The sequence below is a fragment of the Theropithecus gelada genome, chromosome 14, assembly GCF_003255815.1.
Source record: "Theropithecus gelada isolate Dixy chromosome 14, Tgel_1.0, whole genome shotgun sequence".
Classification (NCBI taxonomy): Eukaryota; Metazoa; Chordata; class Mammalia; order Primates; family Cercopithecidae; genus Theropithecus; species Theropithecus gelada.
In genome coordinates, this window is record NC_037682.1 from 33,967,761 (window position 1) to 33,982,269 (window position 14,509).

A 14,509-nucleotide genomic window follows, 5' to 3' on the forward strand; every position below is an offset into this window, starting at 1 on the left:
AAATTGAAAATGAAACAGTTACCTCTAAAGCAAATCACTTAGTTGTCTGCCTACGCTGCTTGTTACTTTACCTGATAATTCATTTATATATTCTATAGTTATGCTTTCTGAGCGGTTTGCTATTCGAACTTTTCACTTTTGAAGGCTTTAGATATCTTGTTAGGAGAGTTGTGAGAAATGCATTATTGTTTATTTTAAAGGACACTAGACTCGAAGTCGGATGATGTTGCAAGATTCTAGTCCCTGTGTCTGGTCTTGGGCAAACTGGTTTGTAGTTCAATGTCCTTATCTGTAATATAGATGAAGTAATACTTTAAATGACTCTTGGATATTTCTAATAAAGGTAAATTATTTGAAAATTAAGTGTCTATAAACCCCTGGTCTAAACAGAAAACTTAGAATACCGTCTTATAAACATAATTAAGACTTCAAGTTAGTGAGAACTTTGTGTCCACTTTTACCTTCCTAGAATAGCTGGCTGGGTTCAGGAAAATAACAATAACAAACTTTGTTTCGACTTTCTTCATCACTGCCAGGAAAGCAAACTAGAGTGTGAACCTGGGCCAGTCACTTAATCTCACTAAGCCTGAGTTTCTTCATCTGTAAATTGAGGATAGTAATTTACACCTCAGCCAGGTGTGGTGGCTCTCACCTGTAATCCCAGCACTTTGGGAGGCCAAGACAAGCAAATCACGAGGTTAAGAGATCAACTGCATCCTGGCCAACATGGGGAAACCCCATCTCTACTAAAAATACAAAAATTAGCTGGGCATGGTGGCACGCGCCTGTGGTCCCAGACACTCAGGAGGCTGAGGCAAGAAAATTACTTGAACCCGGGAGGCAGAGGTTGCAGTGAGCTGAGATCATGCCACTGCACTCCAGCCTGGTGACAGAGTGAGACTCTGTCTCAAAAAAACAAAAAACAAAACAAAACAAAAGTTTACATCTCGCAGATGTATTATGGGAAGTAAAGAAGATGATACAAAAACCTGGCATATGATAGTTACTTAAAATATTATTTTTCTACCTGCCCTTATTTATTTTCCTTCTTTTGCTCCATCCTTTCTAGGTATGTTTCCACAAGGTTTTCATACAAGTTGTTACACATATCTGATTTTACTAACAAAGGTATTTGCTAGGTCTGAGATCTCGAAATAAATACAACCAAATTAAAATACCTGCCAAGCAGTTATGTATACAGCATGATATGGGAATCTGAGTTAAAGGCTTTGAACTCTCAATATCTATGTGTAGGTCAAAATCAAGGCCTTTTATAAAAGGAGCCCCAAGTGGTCTTAATCTGCTCCATTCCAAAAGTTGTATTTTAAAATATGTTCATGACCCAGGGCTAGCCTTAACTTTAAGCTGCCATAACTTATTTAAAGAAAGTTCATAGAAAAGTTCAGGGAAAGGGTGACAACATTTTGACTGGCACGATAGATGGGATGTTTGTAATTTTAATCAAATGTAAATTGAAGACATACTTCAAATGATATGTCAGACTAGTGTTACTGAGTTAAAATCTAATGACAACCACTGTCATTATTAGTTAAATATAGCCATCATGCCTATAGCAATAAATGATGACACTTAAGAACATGCAGAAACAAAGAGCGCAAGTATTTAGAGAAAAGGGAGTGACTAGAAACTCAGTTGAATGCAGGAATGTGACCTGGATTTAATCTATTTACCAAACATAGAAGCAATTGTATTTTGGGCAGATGATATAATTGAATATAGCAGTATGTTTTCTTACTGTCAGAGCATTTGTATTTTATAAACTCATCTTGCACTCATGAAATGATGTGCTTATTCATATTTAATGTCATTATCTATACCTATTTGACAGTCATAGCATTGTGTTTCCAAATTTATTGCCCAACTACAAGAGAATGAATTTTTAAAATTAGGATTTTTAATAAGCTTGTGGATCTGAAGTTGCAAGTTTGCTACTTTTTATTCTAGAAGTAGAATAAGGCAGTATTCTTTTGGTACAAGCAAAATGGAAAATTATAATGTTGGGAGCATCGAGATTTATTTAATTTTGTGACAGACATTGGCTTTTTTGAAGTAGACTGAGGAAATATAATTATATTGTAGTTAGACCTTTTAACAGAAAGGCAAGCTAAGAAGTACTTTATCTTTTTCATGGTTTGGTTAAAAATAAACCATGAAAATAAAATAAGACATGGATTCTATGAAATAAAATATAATCTGTGGTTGGAACATAAGGTTCTCTGAGTGCTTTGGGAGAGTAAGTATATGAACAGTCAGGCAGACATGGCAGTCCCTGAGCAGCTGAGATACGACCCTTTTGGGCACTATTTTCCAAGGGTATGCTAAACCTTAGGTCTTCACTAGAGTGTGGTCACCACCTGCATCCTAACCCAGCAGAATCTTAAGTTTCCAGAGAAAAGTACCTAAGGAGAGGAAGACTGGGACAGGTCTAGGTCTGATTGCTTTGGAAGCCACCATGTGTGGCTAGCAAATTTAGAGGGGATAAGGTGATCAGGTGAGAAAAGGGCCCTTTCTTTGGCAGTTGGTTGTGTAGGACAGAGACCTTGCTGAAAGAACTATTGACAAGGTAGTGATTCAAGAACAGTTCAAAGGGAAAAAGGTAGAGATTCAAGAACATTCCAAAGGAGAAAAGGTTGAGACTCAAGAACAATCCAAAGGGGAACTCGGATGTTACTGCTGTTGAGATTTGTGAACTCTGAATATCTGAGACAGGTCTCAGTCAATTTAGGAAGCTTATTTTGCCAAAGTTAAGGATACATGTCCATGACACAGCCTCAGGAGGTCCTGACGACAGTTGCCCAAGGTGGTCCAAGCACAGCTTGGTTTTCTACATTTGAGGGAGACATGAGACATCAATCAATATATGTAAGGTGAACATTGGTTTGGTCCAGAAAAGCGGGACAACTCAAAGCAAAGATGGGGCAACTCGAAGTGGGGAGGGGCCATTAAGGTCAAAGGTACATGAGAGACAAATGATTGCATTCTTTTGAGTCTCTGATTAGCCCTTTAACCTGATTCTTATAAAGGTACCAGATAGTCTCAGTCCCAGGAGTTGAAAATTTTTGAATTTTTGGAGATGAGAAAGTTAATGAAAGACAGAAATGTAGGAAGCATTAGGAAGCATTTGTTAATAATGGCTAGTATGAGGGCTGGCATGGTGGCTCACATCTGTAATCCTAGCACTTTGGGAGACCGATGCTGGCAGATCACAAGGTCAGGAGTTTGAGACCAGCCTGGCCAATGTGGTGAAACCCTGTCTCTACTAAAAATATGAAAAATTAGCTGGGCATGGTGGTATATGCCTGTTGTTCCAGTTACTCAGGAGGCTGAGGCAAGAGACTCCCTTGAACCTGGGAGGTGGAGGTTGCAGTGAGCCGAGATCATGCCACTGCACTCCAGCCTGGGTGACATAGCGAGACTCCATCTCAAAAAAATAATAAAAATACAAATAAATTTAAAAAATAATAATGGCCAGTATGTTTTCCTAGAAATTCAAAGTAGATTTAGATGGCATTAGGGTTCTTGTTTGAATTGCTTGGCTCCCTGCCCCACATGCCCTATAGTCTCCTCACTATTTTGTTGCTACTCACTCCACTCACCTCCAGCCTTTGAGAATAGCCTCTTCCTCACCAGGGTTGAAGCCTTGTCAAGTCTTTGCTGACCACCTTCAGTTTCTCTGTGTTGGCATGGAAGAGTCAGATTCTGTTTTTCTTCTTGCCTCTGGATGTAATAATGCTTACATTACCCTGACTGTCAGCCCTCGAACCACATTTCTTGATATGAAAACACATGTCCTCGGAGTGGTGATGTACACAAGAATCACTTCCTGTTGCTAAATAGGAGGGTTCCCCAGTCGATATGGTCTGGATCTGTGTCCCCACGGAAATCTCATATTGAATTGTAATCTGAAATGTAATCCCCTCGTGCTGGGGAAGATACCTCATGGGAGGTAATTAGATCATGGGGGTGGTCCCCCCCATGCTGTTCTCATAATGGTGAGTGAGTTCTTACTAGATCTGGTGGCTTTATAAGGGGCTTTTTGCCTCTTTGCTCTGCACTTCTCCTTCCTGCCATACTGTGAAGAGGGATGTGTTTGCTTCTCCTTCCACCATGATTCTAAGTTTCCTGAGGCCCCCCTACCCATGCTGAACTATAAGTCAATTAAACCTCTTTTTAAATAAATTACCCAGTTTTGGGTATGTCTTTATTAGCGGTGTGAAAATGCACTAATACAGTAAATTGGTACCAGGTAGTGGAGCGCTGCTGTAAAGATCCCCATAAATGAAGCAACTTTGGAACTAGGTAATGGGCAGAGGTTGGGACAGTTTGGAGGGCTTAGAAGAAGACAGAAAGATGTGGGAAATTTTGGAATGTCCTAGAGACTTGTTGAATGGCTTTGACCAAAATGCTGTTGTTGGCTGGAGCAATAAGGGAAGATCTTAAACTGGATCCTGAAAGGACTTGAGTCTGAATAGGTGAAGTATGGGGTTAAAAGTGAACAGGGTTAATGAACAGATTTGCTTAGGTAAAATAGTGCTTCAAACTAGGGTAAGACAAGAACAGAAAATTTCAATGGCATCAGATTGTCTGTAAACTCTTCTGTTAGACATAAGGTTAGGAAAAAGGACTTGTGTCTTTTTTCATATTCCTTGCACAGAATCTGGCACATGGGATATACTCAACAAGTATTTGTTGACTGCCTGACAGGCCCCTGATGGGCTGACTGACTGGCTGGCTGGCTGACTGACTTGGAGAAAACTTCAAAAACTAGTTCCAAGAGTTTTCTCTTTAGGTAATGATAAAATTGATGTCTTAGGAAAATTCAGCTGTGATTGGTGTATAGAATGTCCGATGTGATGGAGAAGAATCATATACAATTAGAAAGCTCTTGCAGATTTTAGGAGGCTGAGAGAGAAATGGACAAATGGGTCTGGTTGGAAATGGAAAAAAAATGATGCTTTTAAGAGTTACTGTGAAGAAGGAATAACTGAGAGGTCTCCCTTCCTTTACCGTGTCTCAGGTCAGATTCCCTAGAAGCAGAACCTGAGATGAGGATTTTAGTGCAAGAGACTTTTTGAGGGAATACTCTTAGTTGAACCATGTAAGGGAGTGAGAGAAGGAGCCTAGAGCAGAGGAAGAAGCACGGCCGAGACATGTGTCCACTGGAAATCTAGCCCAGTCTGGAATGTGAAAGACACCAGAGAATTGCTCCCCTTTGAGGCAAGAGGACTGGCTACTGTGTCCCAGAATCAGTCAATCGTTGACTGTGGCTGTCTCCCTAGGTAGGAGGGAGGAGATCACAACCTTGCAGGCATTTCCTGACTAGGTTTCTTTCAGTCAAAGGTAATTCTCAGAAGGGTGCAGCTGTGTGATGGTCACAGCCAGGACTCACTCCAGCAACTGGAGTTTGGGTGCACTAGCCTGCTAAAAGGCACCTTGGTGGGGCACCAACAGTGTCTACTACACTATGCACTATAGTCGACCCTCTGTATCCACGGGTTCTGCTTCTGTGGGTTCAACCAAATGTGGATCAAAAATACTCAGAAAAAAAGAGTTATAAAAATAACAATAGAACAATAAAAAATAATACAAACAAAAATACCGTATAACAACTATTTCCTTAGCATTCACATTATATTAGGTATTATAAATAATCTAGAGATGATTTAAAGTACACAGGGGGATGTGTGTAGGTTATATACAAATACACCTATATTTTATATAAAGGACTTGAGCATCTACAGATTTTGGTATCCTAGGGGTCTTGATAGCAAGCCTCCATGGATACCCAGGGACAACTGTACTTTCTTCACATAGCACCCTGCTGAGAATCTTCCAACAGCTTCCTGTCACATCCAGAATAAAATCCAAATCCTTTATCTTGACCTGAACAATGTGGCCCCTTTGTGCCTCTTCGGCTTTAACCACATACACTCTTTCTGTTTTTTCTCTCTCTTTCCTTCTTCCTTCCTTCCTTCCTTCCTTCCTTCCTTCCTTCCTTCCTTCATTCCTTCCTTTCTCTCGCTCTCTCACTCTTTCTCTCCCTCCCTCCCTCTCTCTCTTTCTCTTTTTCTTTCTTTCTTTCTTTCTTTCTTTCTTTCTTTCTTTCTTTCTTTCTTTCTTTCTTTCTTTCTTTCTTTCTCTCTCTTTCTTTCTTCCTTTTTCTTTCTTTCTTTTTTCTTTCTCTCGCTCTCTTGCTGTCTTTCTTTCTCTCCCTCCCTCTCTCCCTCTTTCTTTCTTTGTCTTTCTTTCTTTCTCTCTCTCTTTCTTTCTCTCCCTCCCTATCTCCCTCCTTCCCTGCCTCCCTCCCTCTCTCTCTCTTTCTTTCTTTTCCTTCCTTCCTTCCTTCCTTCCTTCCTTCCTTCCTTCCTTCCTTCCTTCCTTCCTTCCCTCCCTTCCCTCTTCCTTCCTTCTGTCCTTCCTTCCTCCTTCCTTCCTTCCTTCCTCTCTCTCTCTCTTTCTCTCTTCCACCCACCCTCCCTCCCTTCCTTCCTTCCTTCCTTCCTTCCTTCCTTCCTTCCTTCCTTCCTTGCTTCCTTCCTATGGAGTTTCACTCTTGTTGCCCAGGCTGGAATGCAGTGGCACAATCTCAGCTCACTGCAACCTCTGCCTCCTGGGTTCAAGTGATTCTCCTGCCTCAGCCTCCTGAATAGTTGGGATTACAGACACCCACCACAATGCCTCACTATTTTTTTGTATTTTTAGTAGAGACAGAGTTTCACCATGTTGGCCAGCCTGGTCTAGAACTCCTGACCTCAGGTGATCCACCCGCCTCGGCCACCCAAAGTGCTGGGATTACAGGCATGAGCCACTGCACCTGGTCTATTTTTCTTTCTTAAACATGTCAGGCCGATCCTCATTTCGAGTCTCTGTGCTTGGTTTTCACTCTGCTTGGAATACCTTTCCCCCAGATTTTCACAACTAACTTCTCATCATATATGCCTCTCTGTTCAGAGAGACCTTACACTGTTGGTTTCTCTGCCAGAGACTGTGAACTGCACAACTAGCTCTGTCCTCCTTACAGTTGTCAACCTGGTGCCTTGATGTGTGGACACCCAATAAATATTGTTGAATGAATAAGCAATTAGTTGGAGAGAAATGAATAAGCAGTATAGGTACAAGGTCTCGCTGAGAGAGTGGATAACTGTAAAAGAAGTGGAAACACTGACAGAAATAAAAACTGTGAAGGGTGAGTCAGTTTGTGTAGAAAGATATGAAATTTTACTTTAGACATTGAATTTGAGATATATGGAAGTGGCAGAAGAGTGCAGTGATTGGGAGCACAGCTTCTTGAACTAAATTCATATCCCAGTGCCACCACATACCAGTAGTATGATCTTGGGCAAGTTAATGCCTCTGTGCCTCAGTGCCTCAGTTTCCTCAACTGTAAATAAGAATAATAATATTACCTATCTCATAAAGTTGTTGAGAGAACAAAATAAGTTAATATCTATAAATCACATAAATAGAGTCTGGCTATAGTATTGTTTTCCATGGAATTTAAGGAGTTCTGCATGTGAAAGAGTTTCAGCCGGAGCTGGGACTAGAGTTGGGTGAGTGAAGTACCAATGGGACACAATTTGAGGAGCCACTTGCTCTGAAGGTTGTGTGAGGGCCCTGCACAGCTTCCTTAAATTTTGCCTCATTGGCCTTCACTCCCCTCACCCTAGTGCTGGCCTTGGAAAACCCTTTATCGGTAAGATTCTCTAAATCTTGGCACCTGTAACATCTCCCTCTAGCCTTAGTGGGAGTGGTTTCTTGCTCTTTCTAATCTCTGGGTTGCCTAACTGTCCTTCGGTTGCTTCTCAGCCTTTTCTATCACTTACATAACCAATTACCTGCAGTCAGTTTCCTCTGCCCAAATCCTCTGAGTAGATTCTGCTTTCCTGATTGGACTCTGACTGATGTAACAATTAATATACTCCGACACTCCATAATAAGCAATCGAATTTCAGGGAGGTGAGGGAAGAAGCTAACATTTATGGAATGACTTCAATATGTTAGGTAATTTTACATATTATCAGGGGAATCAGCCCCCACTATTTCAATGTAGGTTCTTTTCTATTTTCCCTAAGTGTCGACTGGTCTGAGAAATAAAGAGAAAGAGTACAAAGAGAGAAATTTTACAGCTGGGCCTCCGGGGGTGTCATCACATATTGGTAGGACTGTGATGGCGACCCTGAGCTGCAAAACCATCAGGTTTTTATTAGGGATTTTAAAAGGGGAGGGGATGTACAAACAGGGAGTAAGTCACAAAGATCACATGCTTCAAAGGGCAGTAAAGATCACAAGGCAAGGCAAAATTAGAATTACTGATGAGGGTCTGTGTCCCACTGTGCACGCATTGTCTTGAAAAACATCTTAAGAGGAAACAGGATTTGAGAGCAGACTACCAGTCTGACTAGAATTTACTAGGCTGGAATTTCCTAATCCTAGTAAGCTGAGGGTACTGCAGGAGATCAGGGCGTATTTCAGTCCTTATCTCAACCACATAAGACAGACACTCCCAGAGTGGCAGTCTATAGACCTACCCCCAGGAATGCATTCCTTCCCCAGGGTCTCAATTATTAATATTCCTTGCTGGGAAAAGAATTCAGCAATATTTCTCCTACTTGCATGCCCGTTTATAGGCTCCCTGCAAGAAGAAAAATATGGCCCTATTCTGCCCGACCCCACAGGCAGTCAGACCTTATGATTATCTTCCCTCGTTCCCAGAAAATCGCTGTTATCCTGTTCTTTTTCAGGGTGCACTGATTTCATATTGTTCAAACACACATATTTTACAGTCAATTTGTACAATAGTGGTCCTGAGGTGACATACATTCTCAACTTATGAAGATGACAGGATTAAGAGATTAAAGACAGACATAAAAAATTATAAGAGTGACTGGGGAAGTGACAAATGTCCATGAAATCTTCACAATTTATGTTCAGAGATTGCAGTAAAGACAGGTGTAAGAAATTGTAAAAGTATTAATTTTGGGAACTGATAAATGTCCATGCAATCTTCATCCCTATCAGATAGTGGAGTGATGCTCGCTAGATAATTTTTAATGAGAAATCTGAGATTCAGGGAGGTATAGTACATCTAGTGTCACTAAGAAACAGAGTTAGGGTTCAAGCATAGTTTGAAGGTAGAGGTAATACCCTTTCACCATGCAGATTGTGGGTAAACTCCCATTAAACTACAATAATTCATTCTTTTTTTTCCCCCCCGTGAGGATTTTTTTTCCCCAGAGAAATACTGACTGCCAATGATCAGCACCTATGGGATCTCCTCCTCTTCTTTTTTTCTTCTTTATTTATTGAGGTCACATAATGCAAAATTAATAATTTTAAAGTGAGCAATTTAGTAACATTTAGTGCATTCACACTGTCATGTAACTAATACTTCTATCTAGTTCCAAAATATTTCCATCATTTCAAAATAGAACACTTTACCCATTAAGCTTCTCTTCAATCCCCTCTCCTCCCTGCTGCTGGCAACCATCAATGTATGTTCTGTTTTTATAGATTTACCTATTCTGATATTTCATGTAAATGGAATCATATAATATGTCACCTTTTTTATGTCTGGCTTCTTTCATTTAGCATAATGTTTTTGAGGTTTCTCCATATTGTAGCAAGTATCAGCACTTCATTATTTTTTATGACTGAATAATATTCCATCTATGTTATACATTGTACCACCATTGTACCAGTCATTCCATAATGATCATATAATGTTTATCCATTCATCTATTGATGGACATTTGGTTACCACATGTTGGCTATTGTAAATAGTGCTGCTATGAACATGTGTGTACATGTACTTACTTGAGTATCTGTTTTCAATTCTTTTGGCTATTTATGAACTCATTAACTTACAGTTAATATAGTTAACTATATTTAATATGTATTTAATATATTTAAACTATATTTAATATATTTAATAACTAATAAGTTAACTATAGTTAATATAGTTAAAATAACTCATTTTTCTATTATAATTTCTAATTCCTATTAATTTCAGTTTACAAAATGAAAATACATGGTAACAAATTTCTGTTAAAATGTTTTTTCTCTTTTTGAAGGCTTATGTCTATAGTCTTATAATCTAGTTTTAATTTAATCAGCAAGTTTTGTTTATCTGCTATGGTATATGTGTTTTTATATGTATATATGTTTGTCAGTAACAGAGAGAAAGAAGTAGGGGAGAATAGAGGGGTTTTTGTTGTTGTTGTTGAACATTTAATATAGTCATTCTGAGACTTGAAGGTTATTACAACCACTGGCTTATTTTTCATATCAATATTGGCAGATTTTATGTAAAGTAACATTTCTAGGTCAAAGAGGCCAAGCTTCTTTCAAGGTAAGTGCTAACAGAGAAAGATCATTTGAAAATCTAGGCAAATTTCAATGCAAAATAGCAATAAATGCAGCTATTTTCAGTTATCTGTAAATAAAATTATGTTTCTCTCAGAACAAATAAGAGCAGATGAGGGAGGGATCATTGTATTTTTGTAATTTATGTAAGAAGAAAATATGATTAAAATAAATTGAATGCACAAATAAGTAGCTCAGATGCAAATTATTTATTTATGAAACAAAACCTCTTGAAAAGAGAAGAATGCTGACGGCAACTTAGAATGCAGTATACTGCACTCCTGTTCTTACCCTTACATTTTCAAAGTCAAACATAGTAATTTAGTTGTGCTCTTGTTTATATTAGTGGGAGTTTTAAAACTTAAATTTCTGCACACAGCTTTGAAAATGTATAGGTCAAAATAAACTGTTAATGAAAAACTGTTTTTCATTTTCAGTGAAATAGTTTAAATCTCTCACCAAGGATGTCCTAGAAGGCACCTTCCTTCTAGTCACAGGAGAAGAATTATAGTATAATGTTACTATTTGGAGGTCAGCATCTTTAAAGCAACATGGATAAGAAATCATATTAAAAAGACAAGAAATGTTTCCCAACCCTAAAGAACATAAAAGTTCAGGACCTATGTAGTTTCATAGTAAGCTCAGGACATTGGACATTTTCAATGGACCCTTTCAGCTGGGTGCGTATAATCAGTAATAGAGGCATGCTAAGGTGAATTTTAATTAGGACTAAATTGTGGTATTACTCTTTCATACCCTGAACATCTGTTCCCTTCAGAAATGATGATTTATGCAGGCTATCAGAGCAGACAGCTTGCTACAGCTTATGTCACGGTTAGTAAGAAGCTGGTGGTAGCATTTCAGAAAACCCAGCATCTAAATGGAGACTGGCCAGTGTATAATATACAGGTAGTAGAGGGAGGGAAGTATGATGTGTCCATTTTTAATTTTGAAGCCAAATATTGACTTGACTTAAAAAATTATCTTCTAGACCATCTGTTGTTAATGAAGAAAGTAACTTGGACAATGAATGGGTTGATGCTTCCTACTGATGTCAAAAGACGGAAAACCAAGCCTGTTCTTTCTATTAGAATGAAGAAACTTACTGAGAGGACCTCAGTCCGAATTCTGTTCTTTAAGAATGGCATGGGGCAGGATGGGCATGTGATTACAGTGGGAAAAGAAACAATGAAAAAGGTAATTTTATATTAAATATTGAACTATGAATTCAATTTCAAAATTTTGTGGCTTTTGAAATGTGTTATTTTTTTTTCTTCTAAATATCAGTGTCAACAAATAAACTGAAATATTAAGAAGACATTATATAGAACTAAAAAATTCTATATAAACCTGTTTATAAGTCTGTTTATTGCACTAATACCACAAATTACCATAGCAAAGCAACAATATTTCAGGAAATTATTTGGCTAACATAGTTAGTCATTCACCTAGTTAAAATGTTATGTTTATACTAGAGAAAACATTCTAAACATTCTAATTAGTTACAATATTTTATAAGCTATTTAGATCAAGGCCAGTCTAACCTAGCTTCCAGTCTCAAATCTGCCTCTTTTCATTTAGAATACTGGTAAGACCTAAAAATATCCTTGTTCCTCTAAAGAATTAGCAAAGCCCCAAATCACTAAAGTGCAGTTTCAAAGTATTCATAGAAGTTTTAAAAACAAATCTAAGGGGCCCAAGAAAAATCATGAAACAAGCAAACTTAAAAAAAATGTTAAAGTATTACTTGTCATACAAACGCATGTTTTTTAGAAGGTGTTTGTACTTTCTAAAACATCTTTGATATTAAAAAAAATACCGAGGAGCTAATGGGAATTTGAAACACACACACACATTTTTATACAGATAAGGATTTTTCAACCAATTTTAAAGCAACCTAATAATAATATAGTAACAAATGTGTTGAGAATGTATAAGAGACAGTACAACATAACCAAATGCCTAGGCTTGAATCTTGGCTTCACCATTCACTAACTATGAGGCCTTGGACACCTTTGTTTCCCTGAGCCTCAGTTTCTTCATCTAAAAAAAAAACAGAGATAACAGTAGTACCTACTTCATAGAGTTGCTGCGAGGATTTAACGTGATATTATGCATGGAGTACAATGCCTGGCACCCAGAAAGTTCCCATTAAATGTTTCTAGTGGGGGACATCACACACCGGGGCCTATTAAGGGGAGGGGGGAGGGAGGAGGGATTGCATTGGGAGTTATACCTGATGTAAATGACGAGTAGTTGGGTGCTGACGAGTTGATGGGTGCAGCACAGCAACATGGCACAAGTATACATATGTAACAAACCTGCACGTTATGCACATGTACCCTAGAACTTAAAGTATAATAGGAATAAAAAAAATAAATAAATAAAAAATAAAATTAAAAAAAATATTTATTTTACCTAATCAAATGAGTACTAATAATTGTAAAGAGCTAGGACTTACCTTCAAAATAAACCAGCACATTTGACCAATTCAAACATTTAAAAAAAAAAGAGTATGTTTCTAGTCTCATCTTTGAGACTCATAATATACACCTAACAGAAATTAGTTTTCTTTCTAATAGAAAATTTTTGTTATGAAATCAAGATAATTTTGTTATACAAAACTATTTCAAATTGAATGTTGCTTGGAACAGGTGAATAGTTGACTAGATATTGGAATTTTAATCAAAATATCTACTTCTTCATTTATTTGTTTCTGTGGTTGTTTTACAACCACAACTGGTTAAGAGCATTTACCAATGAGCTGGGAAACCTGAGTTTTGTTTCCTTCTCATCTGCAGATTTGGATTATGATATTAAGCGATATTACACAGCAGAGCAAATTGCTAAGGCAAGTTATAACATCTTCCCTGGCGATTTTGAAAAATAGAGAAGATGGACATATCTCTTGGACTGTTAAAATGCGGTCATTCTTGGAGATAGAAGCTAGGTTAGATAACCTCTTGAGTTCACTTCAGTTCAATCTCTGTAATTCCATGCCTTAGTGATAAAATTGGAGTAATAGTCACTCTTACAGATTATATGTTCTTAGATGAAAGGTTGAGTGTAAATAAAAATGCCACTGCTATTTTGCTTTTTGTCTGTAGAGAGGAATTTATTTATTTATTTTTTAAATCTTTTTTTTTAATTTTTTTAATTTTTTTTTTTTTTTTTTTTGAGACGGAGTCTCGCTCTGTCACCCAGGCTGGAGTGCTGTGGCCCGATCTCAGCTCACTGCAAGCTCCGCCTCCCGGGTTCCCGCCATTCTCCTGCCTCAGCCTCCCGAGTAGCCGGGACTACAGGCGCCCGCCACCTCGCCCGGCTAGTTTTTTTTGTATTTTTTAGTAGAGACGTGGTTTCACCGTGTTAGCCAGGATGGTCTCGATCTCCTGACCTCGTGATCCGCCCGTCTCGGCCTCCCAAAGTGCTGGGATTACAGGCTTGAGCCACCGCGCCCGGCCTGAGAGGAATTTATTTAAAACTGGATGATCAAGGAAGTCTTTAGCTTGCATTTTTCTTTTACAATTTGTAGAAAATATTTAAAGAATTTTCACAAATTCATGATAGAACTCATGATAGAACATGATTTAGTAACAAATGTATTAGTAAATATTTGCCTCAGTATCACATTTAAGAATGAGGTAAAGAAGAGGAGGCAACAAAATGCTGATCTTGGGTGTCAATAAGAACTTTTTAGAAGGGAAAAATAAGACTTGCTAATTATTTTGTAAATAAAATTTAAATTTTGAAAGTGTTGTTGATAATCATAGGATCATGCTCTATTTATACATTAAACACCAAATCAGTAATAGAAATAAGGAAGTGTCAAAGTCTTAAGAGAAAAACAAATTATTTTCTCTTTTATGATAAAGCATTAGGAATGTTAGCTATTTTTCAATTACTACTAAGTAATGTAAAACTGAAGTAGAGTGTAAAGTATTCTAATATGGTGAAGGTTATTGCAATGGGATAAGAAGAGAATTATTGAGGATGAGTGTTACAATAAGGTAGTTAAAGCATAAAAGTCCTCTATGAGCACAGAATAGAGCCAAGGGGAAATGACTGTATGTTAATTACAAGGAGAAAATCAAAAGGAAATCTGTTTATTTACTTTAGGAAGTAATTA

At 37.9% G+C, this 14,509-nt stretch overlaps 2 protein-coding genes across 2 annotated transcripts in view; both read left to right on the forward strand.

Moving 5' to 3' along the window:
* Positions 1-14,509, forward strand: part of LOC112606209 — a 501,724-nt gene that overhangs the window by 60,467 nt on the left and 426,748 nt on the right. The window contains exon 7 of the mRNA XM_025356376.1: positions 11,375-11,580. The gene's annotated coding sequence lies outside the window, so the exon portion shown is untranslated. The remainder of the gene's footprint in view (positions 1-11,374; positions 11,581-14,509) is intronic.
* The window catches only part of LOC112606210 (doublecortin domain-containing protein 1), a 100,374-nt gene that overhangs the window by 60,467 nt on the left and 25,398 nt on the right, over positions 1-14,509 (forward strand). Inside the window, exon 7 of the mRNA XM_025356378.1 lies at positions 11,375-11,580. Within this exon, the coding sequence (XP_025212163.1) occupies positions 11,375-11,580 (206 nt within the window). The remainder of the gene's footprint in view (positions 1-11,374; positions 11,581-14,509) is intronic.